Source organism: Cetorhinus maximus, chromosome 4 (genome assembly GCF_964194155.1).
Source record: "Cetorhinus maximus chromosome 4, sCetMax3.hap1.1, whole genome shotgun sequence".
In the NCBI taxonomy this organism is placed as follows: Eukaryota; Metazoa; Chordata; class Chondrichthyes; order Lamniformes; family Cetorhinidae; genus Cetorhinus; species Cetorhinus maximus.
This window is the reverse complement of record NC_135882.1, coordinates 2696852-2716300: the sequence shown is the minus strand read 5'-3', so window position 1 is coordinate 2716300 and position 19449 is coordinate 2696852. Positions and strand designations below refer to the sequence as shown.

Sequence of the window (19449 nt, the reverse complement as noted above, 5' to 3'; positions counted from 1 at the left end):
ATGATTTGATAATACAGGCTAGAGGACAGACAGCAATGACTGATGAAATTCATACCGCTGTTATCACTATGGGCCAGCACACGCTGATGTTTTATTAATATGCAATGGGCACATGAGCTGCCCTCCCTTTCCTTACACATGGTCAGTGGATTCCTCTCATATAACCTGGTAAGAGGAAAGTACAGTGAGTATCCCACAATACAGCATAACGCAACATGAAAGACTGTAGCTGTAAAATGTAATCAAAATGTGGTGTATCGATAATTTGAAGCATTGGCAGCCATTGGGCCCATCTTCCCTGTGCTGGCTCTCTGATTTCCTATTCCCTTATCCTGTCCTCCATATCCTTATATTTTATTTTTTCAATTTTTTACCTTTTTTTTTTAATTTATTTGTTCACCGGATGTGGATGTCACTGGCTATGACAGCATTTATTGCCAACCCTAATTGCCCTTGAGAAGGTGGTGGTGAGCTGCCTTCTTGAACCGCTGCAGTCCATGTGGTGTAGGTACACCCACAGTGCTGTTAGGGAGGGAGTTCCAGATTCCTTTTCAAAAGCTATTTTGAATTTTGCATTAATCGCTATATCCCAAAGGGTTATTCATATCCTAATAATTCCCTCCAAATAAAAAATCTCCTTCATTCTTTTGGTAGTAAATACATGCTCTTTTGTTACTGATGCATCAATCTGTAGAAATAATTTTTAACTCCTCAACCTCCTCAAAGCCCCTCAATTTTGAACACCATTGAAATTTAAATGAATAGAGCTTCACTTTCTTAAGTGTCCGTGAATAACTAAGGCTTCTTATTTTTAATATCATCTCAGTGAATCTCTCCTGCATCCTAGGCAAGGTCTTGAATCCTATACAAAGTAAGAGGCGCGAAAGTAGACATATTATTCGAACTGTAACCTAACCAACACGTTACTTCTCTGCAGTGATAGAGAGAGAGATGGAGGGAGACAGGGAGAGGGGAAGCTACAGATGTGACATCACGGGGGTGGGTGGGGGGGGGGGGGGGGGGGGGTGGGAGTGCTCCCAGATCACCCAGCACTGGTTTTGAGTTTCTAAAAGATCAATGTGTGCATTGAATTCAATGTTTTATGTTTGGGATGTTGGTAACTGTCTTTCTCACACCTGTCGTCAATTAGAATGCTTACATTTTCTAACTATACAAGAAATACTACGAATTGTACCACAGAGAAGCCCTAGAGTAAATTAAAATTACTTTTAAAATTAGGAGGAATTTTGTTAAAACAAATAGGGAAAGGCAGTTTTCTCTGGTTGCAAGTCAGTGAGAAGGAGTTGACTTAAAATTGTCAGAAGGAGAGGGGGGTGAGGATACTGTATGCAGTTTTGGCCACCTTACTTAAAGAGGGACATACGTGCATTCAAAGCAGTTCAGAGAAGATTCACTAGGCTCATTCCTGGAATGAGGGGTTTGTCTTTGAGGAAAGGTTGAGCAGGTTGGGCCTGTACTCATTGGAGTTTAGAAGAACGAGAGGTGCTCCAGTTGTTTGATGAGGGTTGAATATTAGCCAGGATACCAGGGAGAACCACCACCCCCAGGTCGTCTTCAAAGCAGTGCCACAGATCTTCTACATCCTCCTAAGACAGACAGGACCTTGTTCACCCTCCTCCATCACCCCCTACTCCTCAACCCCCACCTATGGCACCTCCCCATGCCCACGCAGAAGATGCAACACCTGCCCCTTCACTTCCTCTCTCCTCACCGTCCAAGGGCCCAAACACTCCTTTCAAGTGAAGCAGCATTTCACTTGCATTTCCCCTAACTTAGTCTACTGCATTCGTTGCTCCCAATGCGGTCTCCTCCACATTGGAGACACCAAACGCAAACTGGGCGACCGCTTTGCAGAACACCTGCGGTCTGTCTGCAAGAAAGACCCAAACCTCCCTGTCGCTTGCCATTTTAACACTCCATCCACCCTGCTCTCTTGCCCACATGTCTGTCCTTGGCCTGCTGCATTGTTCCAGTGAAGCCCAACGCAAACTGGAGGAACAGCACCTCATCTTCCGACTAGGCACTTTACAGCCTTCCGGGCTGAATATTGAATTCAACAACTTTAGATCTTGAACTCCCTCCTCCATCCCCACCCCCTTTCCATTTCTTCCCCCTTCCTTTTGTTTTTTCCAATAATTTATATAGATGTTTCTTTTCCCACCTATTTCCATTATTTTTAAATCTATACCTTTTAATGCCCTGTCAGTCTTTCCACTCCATCCCACTAGAGCTGTACCTTGAGTGTCCTGCCATCCATTCTTAATTAGCACATTCGTTTAGATAATATCACCACCTTCAACACCTCTTTGTTCCTTTGTCTGTGACATCTTTTAATTATCTGCTCCTATCACTGCTTGCTTGTCCGTACAACCACCCCCCCACAACTTCTCTCTCCCCCCCACCCTTAAACCAGCTTATATTTCACCCCTCTCCTAATATTACTCAGTTCTGTTGAAGGGTCATGAGGACTCAAAACGTCAACTCTTTTCTTCTCCGCCGATGCTGCCAGACCTGCTGAGTTTTTCCAGGTAATTCTGTTTTTGTTTTGGATTTCCAGCATCCACAGTAGTTTTTTGTTTTTAGGACCTTGTTCTAATGTCTTGTCTGAAAGACAGCACCTGTAACATTGCAGCACTCCCTCAATACCACACTGGGTGCAACTGCCTGGATTTTTGTGCTATGTCTCCAGAGTGGGGTTTGAATTCACAATCTTCTGTCTCATACATAAAAACATATGAATTAGGAACAGGAGGCCATTCAGCCCCCCAAGCTTGCTCCATCATTTGATAATATCATGGCTGACCTGATTGTGACTTCAACTCCACTTTCTTGCCTACTCTCGGTAACCCTTGACTCCCTTGTCAATCAAGAATCTATCTAACTCAGCCTTAAAAATATTCAATGATCCTGCCTCCACTGCTCTGAGGGAGAGAAATCCACAGAATTGAAACATATAAGATTGAGGGGACTTGGCGGGGTGGATGCCCAAATGATGCTTCCCCTCATGATGGAATCTAGAACTAAGGGGCACAGTTCCAAAACAAGGGATCTCCAATTTAAGATGGAGATGAGGAGGAATTTTTTCTCTCAGAAGGTGATTAGGGTTTGGAATTGGAATTCCCAAAAAAGTAGAGGCTGGGTCATTGAATATATTCAAGGCTGAGTTAGGCAGATTTTTGATCTACAAAGGAGTTAGGATTATTAGGGGAGGCAGGGAAGTGGTGTTAAGGCCACAATCAGATCAGCCCTGATCGTATTGAATGGCAGAGAATGCACAGAGGGTCGAATGGCCTACGCCTGCTCTTATTTCTTATGATCTTATGTTCTGTTTGCAGACAGTTATTAGAGGTTGAAATGTTTTGCTTTAAGCAGCTGAGGCAAAGAACAGATGAAGCATAGAAAGGCACGTGGGCTAGGAGAGAGGCCAGTAGGATTAGCTGTGGGTTTCTGCACCAAAAAGAGTAGGCACACACACAGCAGGCCAAATGGCCTCCTTCAGTTTTATAAACCTCCATGGTTGAAATAAGCTAAGTCAGCATAGATCAAGATTGAGCCCGGTACATTCCTGGTTTGTATAGCTATTTCCCACTGGACACTAAATTTACCATCTGAAACATAAAGTGAATACCTGTATTAAATAAAAGACAATTCAGAAAGCAGCATTTACATAGCAGCTTATCACATCCCAAAGCACAAGCAATTCCTTTGAAGTGGAGTCACTTTCAAGTAAGCTGCCAATTTAAGCATCGCAAGATCCCACCAATAATATTAGAATTGCCAGTTAATCTGTTTTGGTGTCATTGGTTAAGACACTGTTGTTATGTAGAACACCAGAACTCCATTATTCTTTATCAAATGGTGCCCCATGATATTTTAAACCCACCCGATTAGGTAGACAGGCCCGCAGTTTAACTCTGAACTAGGCAGCTAACCCTCACAAGCACAACGAGGTGCCAGCCTGGATTATTTGCTGAATTTTTGCAATGGGGCTTGAAGCCACAACCCTTTGCTTCAAGAGTGCTGCCATCTGAACCAAACTAACAGTTCCACCTTTATAACATTACCAATAATAATTAGCCATTTCAATGAGGCACCACAAAATATTGAACCTTAGTGCATGATGTGCTTAAGAGTTCTTTTTTGGAAAGGCTGTTAGAGGTCATTTTTAAAAAAGCACAATTTGTTCGTGGGTAGGTCCAGCAGAAAATGCTGAAAAGTTGAGTTGAACTGGCACCATTCATGGCTCAGTTGGTCTTTCTTGCCTCTGGGATGAAGGAATTATCTCATGAAGAAAGGTTGGGCAGGTTGGGCCTGCATGCACTGGTGCTCAGAAGAATGAGAAGTGATCTTATTACTGCATATAAGATCCTGAGGGGACTTGACAGGGTGGATGCCAAGAGGATGTTTCACCTTATGGGAGAGACTGGAACTAGGGGACAGAGTTTAAAAATAAGGGATCTCCCATTTAAGATGGGGATTAGAAGAATTTTTTTACTCTCAAAAAGTCATTAGTCTGTAGAATTCTCTACCCCAGAGAGTAGTAGAGGCTGGGTCATTGAATATTTTTAACACCGATTTAGATAAATTCTTGATTAACAAAGGAGTCAAGGGTTGTGGGGGAGCAGGCAGGAATAAGGAGTTGAGGCCACAACCAGATTGGCTATGATCTTATTTAACGGCAGAGCAGGCTCAGGGCCTACTCCTGCTCCTAATCCATATGTTTGTACGTATGAGTCAGAAGGTTGTGGATTCAAACCGCACTCTAGAAGACCTGAGCCCAAAAATCCAGGCAGACATACCCAGTGCGGTGCTGAGGGAGTACAGCAACGTCGGAGGTGCTTTCTTTCAGACGAGACAGTAGACCGACGTCCTGTCTGTCCTCTCGGGTGGACGTAGAAGATTCTATGGCCGTGATTTTGAGGAAGAGCCAGTGGGGAGGGGAGGGGTGCGGTTCTCCCTGGTGTCCTGGCCAACATTCAGCCCTCACTAACAACTGGAAAACAAATTATCTGGCCGTTATCACATCGCCGTTTGTGGGATCTCGCTGTGCATAGAATTACTGTCATGTTTCCTACATTACAAAGGTAACTACATTTCAAACAGCCCTTCCTTATCTGGAAAGGGGGCTTTGGAGCACCCTGAGGATGTGAAAGGCGCTATGGAAATGCGGGTTTCTCTTTTTTTTTTGCCTGCAGACATGTTGGCGCTGGGGGAGGGGCGGCTGCCCCGGTAACTCACCGCCATCTAACTCCACAGTGTAAATGGGCAGCGTCTCCAGGGAGAGTTTGTAACTGTCAAACTTGGGGTCGAGGAGGTGCCGGCAGACACTGAGGGAACAATTCGCAGCCGCCATCATTCACTTCCGGCTGTCCGCCAGGCTCTTCCGGTCGCCAGCCCGGGGGGCATGCCGGGAGTTGTAGTCCTCCGGATAGATTGTTACCGTGTTAACTAAATACCCGCGGTTGGGTTTGCTGACACCTATCAATATTCATTTACAAATACTTTCTGTGTTTGTAACGCCGGATTAGTTTAGCTGTGAGGTTATGATTTGATGTCGTTCTGTTCGGTATTCGGGGGACGATGATCGCGGCGGCACCCGTCATTTCCGCCGCTCCTCAGTTACAATCTAACAGGATTCATTCACTTTTTTTTATATAAAGAAAAAGAAATATTTCTCTCTCTCTCTCGCTTTTTTTTTGTTGCGCGGCCCCCTTGTGTTTTTATTGACTCCAGGAATGGGTCACAAACCCGGTTCCCGGCGCCCAGGAACTGTTGTGCGGGGGCCGCGGGTGTCCGGGGGGAAGCGGTGTGGCTGGGGCGCCGTCTCCTTGGGGCCCGGTTTGGAGAGAGAGAGAGAGACAGGCGCACAGAGAGGTGAGGCTGAGGCTGCGGCCCTGGGGTGGGGGAGAGGGAAATGTGAGGGAACAATCTGTGCAGGGAGAGAGACAGACAGACAGGGGGGGTGGGGGGGTTGGTGAGGTCTGGGGGGTGGGGGTGGGTGGGTGAGGTCTGGGGGGTGGGGGTGGGTGGGTGAGGTCTGGGGGGTGGGGGTGGGGGTGGGTGGGTGAGGTCTGGGGGATGGGGGTGGGTGGGTGAGGTCTGGGGGGTGGGGGTGGGTGGGTGAGGTCTGGGGGGTGGGGGTGGGTGGGTGAGGTCTGGGGGGTGGGGGTGGGTGGGTGAGGTCTGGGGGGTGGGGGTGGGGGTGGGTGGGTGAGGTCTGGGGGGTGGGGGTGGGTGGGTGAGGTCTGGGGGGTGGGGGTGGGTGGGTGAGGTCTGGGGGGTGGGGGTGGGTGGGTGAGGTCTGGGGTGGGGGGGGGTGTGGGTGAGGTCTGGGGGGTGGGGGGGTGGGTGAGGTCTGGGGGGTGCGGGGGTGGGTGAGGTCTGGGGGGTGCGGGGGTGGGGGGGTGGGTGAGGTCTGGGGGGTGGGGGGGTGGGTGAGGTCTGGGGGGTGGGGGGGTGGGTGAGGTCTGGGGGGTGGGGGGGTGGGTGAGGTCTGGGGGGTGGGGGGGTGGGTGAGGTCTGGGGGGTGGGGGGGTGGGTGAGGTCTGGGGGGTGGGGGGGTGGGTGAGGTCTGGGGGGTGGGGGGGTGGGTGAGGTCTGGGGGGTGGGGGGGTGGGTGAGGTCTGGGGGGTGGGGGGGTGGGTGAGGTCTGGGGGGTGGGGGGGTGGGTGAGGTCTGGGGGGTGGGGGGGTGGGTGAGGTCTGGGGGGTGGGTGAGGTCTGGGGGGTGGGGGGGTGGGTGAGGTCTGGGGGGTGGGGGGGTGGGTGAGGTCTGGGGGGTGGGTGAGGTCTGGGGTAGGGGGGGTGGGTGAGGTCTGGGGGGTGGGTGAGGTCTGGGGTAGGGGGGGTGGGTGAGGTCTGGGGGGTGGGTGGGTGAGGTCGGGGGGGTGGGTGAGGTCTGGGGGGTGGGTGGGTGAGGTCTGGGGGGTGGGTGAGGTGGGGGGGGTGGGTGAGGTCTGGGTGAGGTCTGGGGGGTGGGTGAGGTCTGGGGGGTGGGGTGGGTGAGGTCTGGGGGTGGTGGGGGGTGGGTGAGGTCTGGGGGTGGTGGGGGGTGGGTGAGGTCTGGGGGGTGGGGGGGGTGGGTGAGGTCTGGGGGGGTGGGTGGGTGAGGTCTGGGTGTTGGGGGGGTTGATGAGGTCTGGGGGGTGGGGGGGTGTGGAGAGGTCTGGGGGTGGGGGGGTGTGGAGAGGTCTGGGGGTGGGGTGGAGAGCTCTGGGGGGTGGAGGGGTCTGGGGGGCGTGGAGGGGTCGGTGAGGGGGGATTGGAGAGGTCTGGGAGTGGGGGGGGGGTGGGGTGGAGAGGTCTGTGGGGGGTGCAGTCCTCGGGATGATGGGGATTGTGGGGGGGGGGAACAGGCCTGGGTGAAGATGCGAAACACGGGGGAGGGAGTAAACATGAGTGTAACGTGGGAAAATGCGAACTCCTCCACCTTGGCAGGAAGAATAGAAAAGCAGCCAATTATTCCAATGGAGAGAGATTGCAGAACTCTGGGGTGCAGAGGGATCTGGGTGTCCTGGTACATGGATCACTAAAAGTTAGTCTGCAGGTACAGCCAGTGGTGAGGAGGCAAATGGAATGTTGTTTATCGCAGGAGGGATGGAATATAAAGACCACATCTGCAACACTGTGTACCGCTTTCATCTCCTTACTTAAGGATGTTACATTAGAAACAGTTCAGTAAAGGTTCACTGGACTGATACCTGGGACGAAGGCGTTATCTTATGAGGAAAGGTTGAGCATATTGGGCCCATATCCATTGGAGTTTAGAAAACTGAGAGGTGATCTTATTGAAACATAAGAGATCCTGAGGGGAATTGACAGGGTGGATGCTGAAAGGATGTTTCACCTTATGGAAGAGACTAGAACTAGGGGACACAGTTTAAAATTAGGGGTCTCCCATTTAAGATGAGGAGAATTTTCTTTCTCAGAGGGTCATTAGTTTTGGATATCTTTTCCCCAGAGAGCAGTAGAGGCTGGGTCATTGAATATATTCAAGGCTGAGTTAAATAACTTTTTGATCAACAAGAGATGGTTTGGGGGAGGGATTACAGACAGGAAAGAGGGGTTGAGGCCACAATCAGATCAGCCATGATCTTATTAAATAGCAGAGCAGGCTTGAGGGGCTGAATGGCCTACTCCTATTACCTGTACTCTTGTGTCTGTGCAGGGGAGAGGTTGTTGTGGTACAGTGAACAGCTACGTAAGAGAGTGAAGAGCAGGATTGTTTATGGGGAAAGAAGGTTAGCAAGCTGGGAGCATGGAGGGAATGAAGAGATGGATGAGACAGTCAGCCTGAGGGTAAGAAAGGGAATTTCTCATTGTAGGATGAAGTCCTGGCCCAGGCTCAGTCAGTGAATCTCCTGCTTATCTTTTCCTCCCAGGTTGAAACTATCCAAGTGTTTGTCTCATTTGCGCGCTGCAGGTTAGCACTCCATCCTCGGGCCAGAATTTTCCAGCCCGCCGCCCCCCCACCCCCGGACAGGTTCACCCGGAGCAGGGCCAGTGAGCCATTGAAACCTCCATTCACATTGGCAGGACTGGAAGATCCCACTGGTGTGAGGGGCTGGAAAATTCCGGCCTAGATTTCTGATTTTGGGCATTTTCCCCCAGTAATTACCAATGTAAAACGTGATACAGCTGCTTTGTGACTTTTCAAAATGTATAGGTTGGGTGTTGTTGGTGCCCTTGCTTTACTCTGAATTGTGGCTACAATCTCTTTGCATTCAGATTCTTTCTATATGGCACTTGTATTATTTCTCTATGCTGGCACCATTAGCACAGGTCTTGGTGCTATATAAAGGCAGCCATTACCTCTTTTTGGCTTTTCTCAGTTTTTGTTCTAACAATTCTCTTTTTCAAAGATTGGTGTGGGTGAGACATGGTGAGCTGGCAGAGCACGTTCATGCAGTTATATAATTCCTAGCATCACGATGCCAGGTAACAACATGGGGTGACATTCAAACACTGAAGAGCACTACAGTTAACATGGCTGCCACTGAGAAATCATTACAGCTTTGATTGTACTCAGCACTGAGATTTTCAGTGCTATCTAATGGAAAAGTGTGATTGTGGTACCTCAGTCATGCTGCAGAAGCAATGAATGTTAATTACAAGGCTGTCTCTTGGATAGTTTGCAGGGTATGTCTGGGGATAAAATGGACTAGAGTCCCTTCTAGGCTTTTGATAAATCACAGAAGTGTTGTGAGGCTATGTTTAGCCAGGTCTTATTCACAAGTGAAGGATATGTTACATCTCATGTTATTTGAAGCGTAACTTAATTGCAAGTTATTGTGAAATTTTCTTGCAGCCACTAGTGGGTTACTTTTGTTACTGCAGTATTTAGTGAATAGAAAATGTCTGGTTTGAAATCTTGCAACTGCAATTTGTGTTGGTGTGATTGTAGCTCCTTTTTGTTCAATGCTTATCTCCTATGACTGTGGTGTGTATGTGTAAGGAAGGTGAGAGACAGCTAATCAAGGCATCTATACAATTGTTTCCGGAGTCATTTTTATTAGAGATGTATGTGTAGTTTGTGTAGGGTGGAACTTGGGAAGGGTGTTGGAGATGTTGATTCGGGAGATGGAAAATGTGGGTCAGATTTTCAATGGCAGCCAAGGTGAGGTAGGGGCCGATGTTAGTAACGTTACAGCAATGGAAAGAAAGCAATCTTGACAATTGATGTATTACGGAGTTTGAAACTCAGCTCAGGGTGGGTCTGGGCATGGGGATTGTATAGCATCTGATTTAGCAAACAACGAGGGAGGGGGCTGGAATCAGGGAGTGCGTGGTGCTAAAAACTTTTGTACTATTTCTGATTGCTTTCTGTTTTATACCAAAGTATTTCAGAACTGAACAGCCGCTAGTCAGTCACCTGTCTTCTCTTTAAATCTCCCTCCTGTGACTGTAACCTGAATTCTACATATCTGATGTAATATGCTGGGCGTAAGCGAAAATGATAGAAGGCTAAAGGGCAACAATAAGTCAACAATTACTTTTGAGACCTAGAAACAGATTAGCAATGGGGATTTTTCCTCAATTGAGAGATTATTTTATTAATTCACAGTTTGTTTATCCCCTCTCCCTTGTACCTATCTGTCCATTTAAGAACAAGAAACTTTAGTGTATAAAATCAGAATATGCCGGTAAGTTCCAATTCCCTTGTGAAAAATGTTTTCACAGCTAAGAGCTCTCTGCCTTATTAACGTCACAGAAATCCTATATTTCATGCACTTGGGGCTTCACACATTTTTGCATTATATCCTCATCTGTTCACACCCTGAATGTGAACCACTTGTGAAAAGTTCAAAATGCACTAAATGGTCAGCTGATAATTTTGCTTAAGTGTTAAGAGAAATCAAAACAAAACACTTCTGTCCCTTTCACATTCATAAATGCCAATGTTTTCGTGCTGTTACAGTTACTAGGTTTCTGAAATGAATAAAGACGCACAACTCCGAGCAACTATAAACCAGAAGTTGATAGAAACGGGAGAACGAGAACGGTGAGACAGTTTCCATCTTAAATATATTTTCCAATGTCTAAATAATTGGGATGTCAATTCTTTCTAGTCTGTCTTTTTTCCCCACAGCCTGAAGGAGTTGCTCCGAGCAAAACTCACTGAATGTGGATGGAAAGATCAGTTGAAAGCGCACTGTAAAGGTAAACGTTCATTGGGGAAGAGGGCTGATTTCACTTTGCAGGAAGCCTTCCAGCTACAACTTGGAACTGGAGAAAGTGTTCCAGTTAGCACGGGGGAAGAAGTGACTACAGGCTGACCGAGAATGAGCGTTAGGATCATTTACTAGTTTCATATAGTTTTCAGGACAAGAGGTTCTGATAGTCTGTGCATAAAAACACTCAGTTCAGCTTCGGTGTAATTTCTTGTGCAGTTTAAATGATTGCCCTTAAACCTAACTAGATTTTTTTTAAATAAAGTAATTCGGAGAGGATAAAGACAAACTTTTAATTTACCGGTGAAGAATGCAAACTCTCATTAAATGATTTGAAACCTCCCTCAACCAGTGAGCATCACAGGACATTGACTTAACAGCATTGAGATGGAATTGCTATAAAATATAAGAATGTGTTCTGGCAGCAAGTTTGTTGAACCAATTATTGGAGTTAATTGAAGTGTGAGTTTACAGTTGCATGTGCTACTAAGTTCTGACATTTTTGTGTGTATCATATCAATAATATAGTTCAAGTAATGTAAAGAAAATACAGAAAGAGATAATCTGATTTTTAGAAGCTAAGAAAAATAGAGTACAATGCAATTATCAGTAGCTCAACAGATTGCAAATGTCAGATTTTGAAGTTTTGAACTGGATGTTTAGCCAGCTGCTTATTTTGATGCAAATGTTTTGTGGCTTTTTCCTTGTCCTGGATTTGAAATTGTTTTTTTTCCCATTTTTCTTAATAGATGTGATCAGGGAAAAAGGGTTGGAACATGTTACAGTTGATGATTTGGTTGCAGAAATTACTCCAAAAGGGAGAGGTATGTATATGTGTTAATTTATGTGGCATGTACAGGTTGGTGATTCATCAACTTCAAATGTGAACTTGTCCACAGCACCAATTTCTGGTGTAGTCTGAGGATCTGCTTTGGGATTCATTCATTGGAACTGTTCCTAAATGAAAGAAGAGTCTTAAAGTGACACCTTTCTACAAGGAGCAAAAATGAGCACCACTCTGAAGTAAAAACAGAAAATGCTGGAAATACTCCGCAGGTCTGGCAGTGCCTGTGGCGAGAGACAACAGAGTTAATGTTTCGAGCCGAATTTCTTCAGAATCACTCTATTTCTATAAGGCTAGAGAAATATTGGGTGGGATTCTACTTCATAGTTGCTATCTTATCCCTCTGGATCAAACAAAAAGGTAAATATTTTCTTCTTTGCTTATCCAATTGGAAGTGAAGGATAACTATATCGGTAACAACAACTTCATTTTATGTAGCACCTGTTTAAGGTAGGAATAAAATCCCAAAGTGCTTCACAGAAAACTAATCAGGCAAAAATGGAAAGAAGGAGAGAGAGATGAAGAGGAAGAGAAATTTAGGGAGAAAGTGCTGGAGGTTCAGGCTGAGACTGCTAATGTCACAGCCGCTAATGTGGAGTAAAAAGACAGGGAAGACGTGAAACCAGGGTCAAAGGAACACATGTTCTGCAGAGTTAATGGCTTGGAGAAGGATAAGAAAGGGATGAGTGAGACCAAAAAGGGATTTAAAACTGGGATAAGAATTTTTGCGTTGCTGAAAAAAAGAGTCATGCTGAGGAAGCTTTTCACCTTGAACTCATCAGGACACTATCAGAATTTTAACGGCAGGCACTGAGAAACCAAGAGCCAATGTAGGTCAGCAAGAAGATGGGTGAGCAGGGTATCATTCTAGTCAACCCTCATAATAATAAACTAGTGCAATCATGCATTATTTTTCACCAACCATAAATCAAAACAATATTTTACATATTAGAAATGTAGAAGTTATTTGTTGCTGTATACTTAGCTCAGACGTTCCAGTTCTATATACGAGATGGGTGTTGTTTTCCACAGCCCCGCCTGTTCTGGACCTTTTATACTTTTACCCATGGCCTAATGCTAACTGCTCAGAATTAGCATATGCTTCATCACAGTTTTTCCCCTCAATATATCTAACATATCAAACTGCATCTGTTACCCATATGGCTACTCTGCTAGCCTGCCTATGTCTCCCTACAGTGTTCCTTAGTGTGCCATAGTCCCTAATCTGTTAGAAAACAGCCAGGCTCAACATTGTTACTCTTGTGCCTATGTCCAAACTATTTATGTAAATGGAAACAATAGAGGCCCCAGTAAATCCTGGGAAATATCACTACTCTGCTAATCCACAGTGTTCATTTATCCACACTCTGCTTTTTGTCTCTCCGTGCAGGTACATGCCCGTTAATGTAATGTGTTTCATGGGCATAATGTTCCAAGAACTGAGTCCAGTCATGCTCAGACTGCTGATCAGGGTTAAGTCAGAACTTTAAAGATAATTAATTTTTGAGTTAACTGAACTTTGGAAAGTACTTGTTGAGACGTAATAAAAAAAGTGAACACAAGCACGATTCCAACAGCATGGATTGGTGGAATAAGATTAAGAGACTGAAGAGAAGGCAGAGGTAAGGCAAATATGGAAGCACACATCTTGAGGACAGTATAATGGTTAGTATGGGAACCATGGGGACTTGCTGGAGTTCAAAAGAGCAGTGGATCTGGCAGGCAGGAAGATGGTAAACTTGATTTTTATTCACAGAATCACAGTGCAGAAGAGGCCCTTCAGCCCATCGAGTCTGCACCAACACGTAAGAAACACCTGACCTACCTACCTAATCCCATTTACCAGCACTTGGCCCATAGCCTTGAATGTTATGACGTGTCAAGTGCTCATCCAGGTACTTTTTAAAGGATGTGAGGCAACCCGCCTCCACCACCCTCCCAGGCAGCGCATTCCAGACCATCACCACCCTCTGGCTAAAAAAGTTTTTCCTCACATCCCCCCTAAACCTCCTGCCCCTCACCTTGAACTTATGTCCCATTGTGACTGACCCTTCAACTAAGGGGAACAGCTGCTCCCTATCCACCCTGTCCATGCCCCTCATAATCTTGTACACCTCGATCAGGTCACCCCTCAGTCTTCTCTGCTCCAACGAAAACAACCCAAGTCTATCCAACCTCTCTTCATAACTTAAATGTTTCATCCCAGGCAACATCCTGGTGAATCTCCTCTGCACCCCCTCCAGTGCAATCACATCCTTCCTATAATGTGGCGACTAGAACTGCGCACAGTACTCCAGCTGTGGCCTCACCAAGGTTCTATACAACTCCAACATGACCTCCCTACTTTTGTAATTTATTCTTCAATTGATAAAGGCAAGTGTCCCATATGCCTTTTTCACCACCCCACTAATGTGCCCCTCCGCCTTCAGAGATCTATGGACATATACGCCAAGGTCCCTTTGTTCCTCAGAACTTCCTAGTGTCATGCTGTACATTGAATACTTCCTTCTCTAATTACTCCTTCCAAAGTGTATCACCTCACACTTTTCAGGGTTAAATTCCATCTGCCACTTATCTGCCCATTTGACCATCCCATCTATATCTTCCTGTAGCCCAAGACACTCAACCTCACTGTTAACCACCCGGCCAATCTTTGTGTCATCCACAAACTTACTAATCCTACCCCCCACATAGTCATCTATGTCATTTATATAAATGACAAATAATAGGGGACCCAGCACAGATCCCCGTGGTACGCCACTGGACACTGGCTTCCAGTCACTAAAGCATCCTTCTGTCATCACCCTCTGCCTCCTACAACTAAGCCAATTTTGAATCCACCTTATCAAATTACCCTGTATCCCATGTGCATTTGCCTTCTTTATAAGTTTCCCATGTTGGACCTTGTCGAAGGCTTTGCTGAAATCCATATAAACTACATCAACTGCACTACCCTCATCTACACACCTGGTCACCTCAAAAAATTCAATCAAATTTGTTAGGCATGACGTCTCTCTGACAAAGCCATGCTGACTATCCCTGATCAAACCTTGCCTCTCCAAGTGGAGATAGATACTCTCCTTCAGAACTTTCTCCAATAGTTTCCTTACCACTGACATGAGACTCACTGGCCTGTAGTTCCCTGGCTTATCTCTACAACCCTTCTTAAATAGCGGAACCACATTAGCTGTTCTCCAGTCCTCTTGCACCTCCCCTGTGGCCAGAGGGGAATTAAAAATTTGGGTCAGAGCCCCTGTGATTTCCTCCCTTGCCTCCCTCAGCAGTCTGGGACACAAATCATCTGGACCTGGAGATTTGTCCACTTTTAAGCCTGCCAACACCTCCAATACCTTGTCTCTTCCTATATCAATTTGCTTAAGAACCTCGCAGTCTCTCTCCCCGAGTTCGATACCTTCATCCTCATTCTCTTGGGTGAAGATGGACGTGAAGTATTCATTCAACACTCTAGCGACGTCCTCTGGCTCCACCCATAGATTGCCCCCTTGGTCCCTTATGGGCCCTACTCTTTCCCTGGTTATCCTCTTCCCATTGATATACTTTTAGAATATCTTGGGATTTTCCCTGCTTTTACTAGCCAGAGCTTTCTCCTATCCCCTCTTTGCTCTCCTAATTGCTTTCTTAAGCTCCCTGAACTGTCTGTACTCCACTAATGCCTCCGCTGATTTGCTTCCCTTGTACCTGCTAAAAGCCTCTCTTTTCCTTCTCATCGTAACCTGAATATCTCTGGTCATCCATGGTTCTCTGGGCTTGTTACTCCTTCCTATCACCCTAGAGGGAACATGTTCAGCCTGTACCCTCCCCATTTCCTTTTTGAACACCCCCCACTGCTCCTCTGTAGATTTCCCCACAAGTAACTGCTCCCAGTCTACCTTGGCCAGATCCTGCCTTATTTTACAAAAATCCACTCTCCCCCAATCCAAAACATATTTTTGCAACTTGTCTTTGTCCATAACAAACTTAAACTGTACCATGTTGTGGTCGCTATCGCAAAAATGCTCGCCCACCACCACCTCAGCCACGTGTCCGGCTTCATTCCCCAGAATTAGGTCCAGCAATGCACCATCCCTTGTTGGACCCTCTACATATTGACCTAAAAAGTTCACCTGTACACATTTCAAGAAATCCACTCCATCCAAGCCCTTAACACTATGTCTATCCCAATTGATGTTGGGAAAGTTGAAATCACCTAATATAATTACCCTATTGTTATTGTTTTTACACACCTCTACAAATTGTGCACATATTTGCTCCTCAATTTCCCGCTGACTATCTGGGGTCTATAATAAACACCTAATAACGTGGTTGCCCCTTTTTTATTCCTAAGCTCTACCCACAAAGCTTCATTCGATGCCCCCCCCCCAAGATATCATCTCTCCTTACTGCAGTAACTGACTCCTTAACTAATAATGCAACACCTCCTCCTCTTTTACCCCCTCCCCTGTCTCGCCTGAAGGTTCTATATCCCGGAATGTTGAGCTGCCAATCCTGCCCTTCCCTCAACCACGTCTCAGCGATGGCTACTATATCACAATTCCACGTGCCAATCCTCACCCTTAACTTATCCGTTTTACCTGTAATACTCCTGGCATTAAAGTAGAGGCCATCCAGCCTTGCCTTACACCCTTGAAGCTTATTGTAGCTGTACTCCCTCTGACTTGATTGTTTTACTGTATTATGATGTGTCCCTATTCTGCTAACATACCGTGTCCCCTGCCAAATTAGTTTAAACTCCTCCCAACAGCACTAGCAAACCCACCCGCAAGGATGTTAGTCCCACTCTGGTTCAGATTAGACCGTCCTGCTTGTACAAGTCCCAGTGATCCAGGAATCTAAAACCCTCCCTCCTGCACCAACTCTTAAGCCACGTATTCACCTGCGCTATCCTCCTATTTCTGAGCTCGCTAGCACGTGGCACTGGGAGTAATCCAGAGATTACAACCTGAGAGGTCTTGCTTTTATAGTGATTGAACGCAGCAGTCAGATAGGGGGATGTCCTCTATGGTGCAATTAGAATTTGAGATGACAAGTGAGACAAAAGATCAACTTCTTCAGAAAGTCAATAGCAGAACTATTAGGAGTATTCCCAGAACAGTTTTGACCAGGGATTGGGAGAAAGGACAACTGAAGGAGCTGAAAGATAACAATTGATTTTCAAATTTTAAAAAATATACATTTAACATCTAAAACAGGGGATTTGCAAAGCTTAGAAGAGATAAAAGCTGCCTTTCAGTGTTACAAACTGATCATGTCAGATGAAGTAAATAGTTTTTAGGCAAGATTGAGTGCAGGATCTTGTAGGGAGGAGTGCATTATGAACCAGTCAAAAACACAAATACTTCACTTCCCCTGAGCACTGTGGGGAGGGGGAGGGGGAAATACTTCTTTCAAACACTGGCCGTCATTCAGCTGACACTCTTTGCCTGATTCTTGCCACACTTAGCCAGACCTGTTGGTTTTTCCTCCCCATGCCAATCCCAACTCCTGTTATAATTTCCCAACATTTTGACCATTCCCAGCGAGTGTCACACGGGGGTGAAGGGGTGAGAGGAGAGAGAGAGAGACTGTAAGGGATGTAGTATAACTCTATCTTCAGTAACTTTATTTTGCCTCCAAACCTAGGCTACCTCAGCACTGGATGGGTAAGTGTCTCTTACGAGCAAAAACAGCCCTCCTTTCGTCTATTTAACTTTTCATTTAGTTTACAACAGTTTTCCTGCCAGACTCCATGGCTGAAAAACACTTACTGGTGGCGAAGTATGGTCTTTTCATTATTGGGCCTCCTTTCCCTAAGTAATACCCCACACCCTATACACGCCGCACCCTGCAGGCGCCGCACCCTGCAGGCGCCGCACCCTGCAGGCGCCGCACCCTGCAGGCGCCGCACCCTGCAGGCGCCGCACCCTGCAGGCGCCGCACCCTGCAGGCGCCGCACCCTGCAGGCGCCGCACCCTGCAGGCGCCGCACCCTGCAGGCGCCACGGGTTAATGCTGTCTCTTTCACCAACCGCTATCCCAACCTCAAAACCAAACTCCTAATCCAGTCTGGCCCTCAGCTGTGAAGAAAGCCTCTACTCTTGCTCTCCTCTTGTCCCAGCTTCTGGATAAGAAGAACGCCCACTCAACCCCTGCTCCAACTCTGATCTTGCAGCCTGCTTCATTTTTGCTCCGGATGTTTCAACCAATTGCTCCACTCCTTGGACCTTCAAAAAAGTGTAGCCCATTGGAAATTGGAATTGGTGCATTCTTGCTGTAAACATATATGTTGTGACCACTTTTATGTAATGTAGATATTTGAAATGTGTGTACTTCTATAATGCAGACCAATATGAACCTGGGTGGAACTCTAACCGGTTCAGTGCATTATTGCTGAATTTGTGCATTGTTCAAAAGATCCTGTTGAATATGTTTTTGGTCTCTGTGTCTTCTTTTCAGCCCTAGTGCCAGACAGTGTGAAGAAGGAACTTCTGCAGAGGATAAGGACCTTCCTTTCTCAGCATGCCAGTCTCTGAGTTTGGGATGACCAAATTTCGTTGCCATTTCTTTGCTGTTTCAGAACATGGAGTACGTGGATCATCAGAGTGGCTCCAGTGCCCAGATGAAGCTGAACATAGTTTTATTTTTGTGACAGTTTTTTTTAATACATTTATTGTCTTATTTTTTATTTCCTGAACGTGATTCGCAAACAGCTTTTCTACCCACTACTTCTTTCTTTTCCTTGATATGTTATAATTTCAATAAAATTATTTTGAAATGATTATTTTCTTGATCTAAGATTTTGTGAATTGATTTTAGGTCATTTTTGTTCCAAAAGAACAGAAGTCCAGACTTGTACATGTAGTTACCAGTGTTCAGAACAGTTAGTGAATGGAAAATTTTACAGTTGTCAGCTGCTACTGACTGAAAGTCCAGCTTATATTCCTTTCATTGTGTGTGTGTGTGTGTGTGTGGAAGGTGCCTTTTGTAACTTGAGTTTCCATGAACTTGTTGCATCGTTCTTGTTCTGGGAGCAGCCACTAACTAACCTGTCAGTTTGGCTCAGTGATGAGCGCACTCGCCTCTGAACCAGATGGCCATAGTTTGAAACGCCACTCAGGATATAAGCATATTAACACAGCACTGACTGTGTGCTGCATTGTCAGAAGTACATTTTCTTTCTAGAGATCTGTATGCCTGCTCAAGTGAAGGTAAAATATGTCACAGCTGTATCTGAAGAACAAAGAGAGTTCTGGTCTGACCAATATTTATTTCTCAAGCAGGACCATTAAACAGATTACAAAGACAAAATACTGACACAGGAACATAGGACTTAGGAGCAGGAGTAGGCCATTCGGCCCTTCAAGCCATCTCCACCATTCAATAAGATTATGGCTGATCTGATTACTAGAAATCAGAAATAGAAAATGAAAATGCTGGAAACATTCAGCAGGCCTGACGGCATCTGTGGAGAAAGAAGCAGAATTAACGTTTCAGGTTGATGACCTTTTATCAGAACAGTTCTGGCTAAAGTTAATCGACCAGAAACTTTAACTTTTGTTTCTCTCTCCACAGGTGCTGCTAGATGTGCTGACTACTTGAAGCATTTTCTGTATTTCGCATCAAACAGGTTAACTGGGCATTTATGTCACTGCTGTTTATGGGATGTTACTGTGTGCAAATTGGCTGCTGTGGCTCCTACCTGTGAACAGTGTTCTGACACAGCAGTTGGTAAAGGCTGAGTTGTTTAAATCCCAGAGGGAAACTTGGAACAACTGTCATAACCTATATTTTCAATTGGTATGTTTGAGATGTAGCTCTGAGTTCAGGAATAAAACCACCAAGCCTTGAGTTTTGTTTATATAAAACTAAATTAAACATTTATTAATTTAGCAACAAATTTAAACATACACATGTCTACA

The 19449-nt window shown here is 45.8% G+C and overlaps 2 protein-coding genes across 4 annotated transcripts in view; one reads left to right on the top strand and one right to left on the bottom strand.

Moving 5' to 3' along the window:
• nudcd1 (NudC domain containing 1) overlaps positions 1–5401 on the bottom strand; it is a 107086-nt gene extending 101685 nt beyond the window's left edge. The window contains exon 1 of one of the 2 annotated variants that reach the window (XM_078539817.1): positions 5260–5401. In XM_078539817.1, the coding sequence (XP_078395943.1) occupies positions 5260–5377 (118 nt within the window). In that variant the 5' untranslated portion in view covers positions 5378–5401. The remainder of the gene's footprint in view (positions 1–5259) is intronic. The other variant, XM_078539818.1, reaches the window with a different exon arrangement.
• A 419-nt stretch (positions 5402–5820) lies between these two features.
• eny2 (ENY2 transcription and export complex 2 subunit) lies at positions 5821–18309 on the top strand. Of its 2 annotated transcripts, none has more exons than XM_078539823.1 (5): positions 5821–5895; positions 10438–10521; positions 10609–10679; positions 11440–11514; positions 17987–18309. In XM_078539823.1, exons 2-5 carry the CDS (start codon positions 10454–10456, stop codon positions 18061–18063), a joined length of 291 nt encoding a protein of 96 aa, XP_078395949.1. In that variant the 5' UTR covers positions 5821–5895; positions 10438–10453; the 3' UTR covers positions 18064–18309. The 2 variants fall into 2 exon arrangements, with proteins under 2 accessions (XP_078395949.1, XP_078395950.1); XM_078539824.1 differs by lacking the exon at positions 5821–5895 and adding an exon at positions 8549–8679.
• The last annotated feature ends 1140 nt before the right edge of the window (positions 18310–19449 follow it).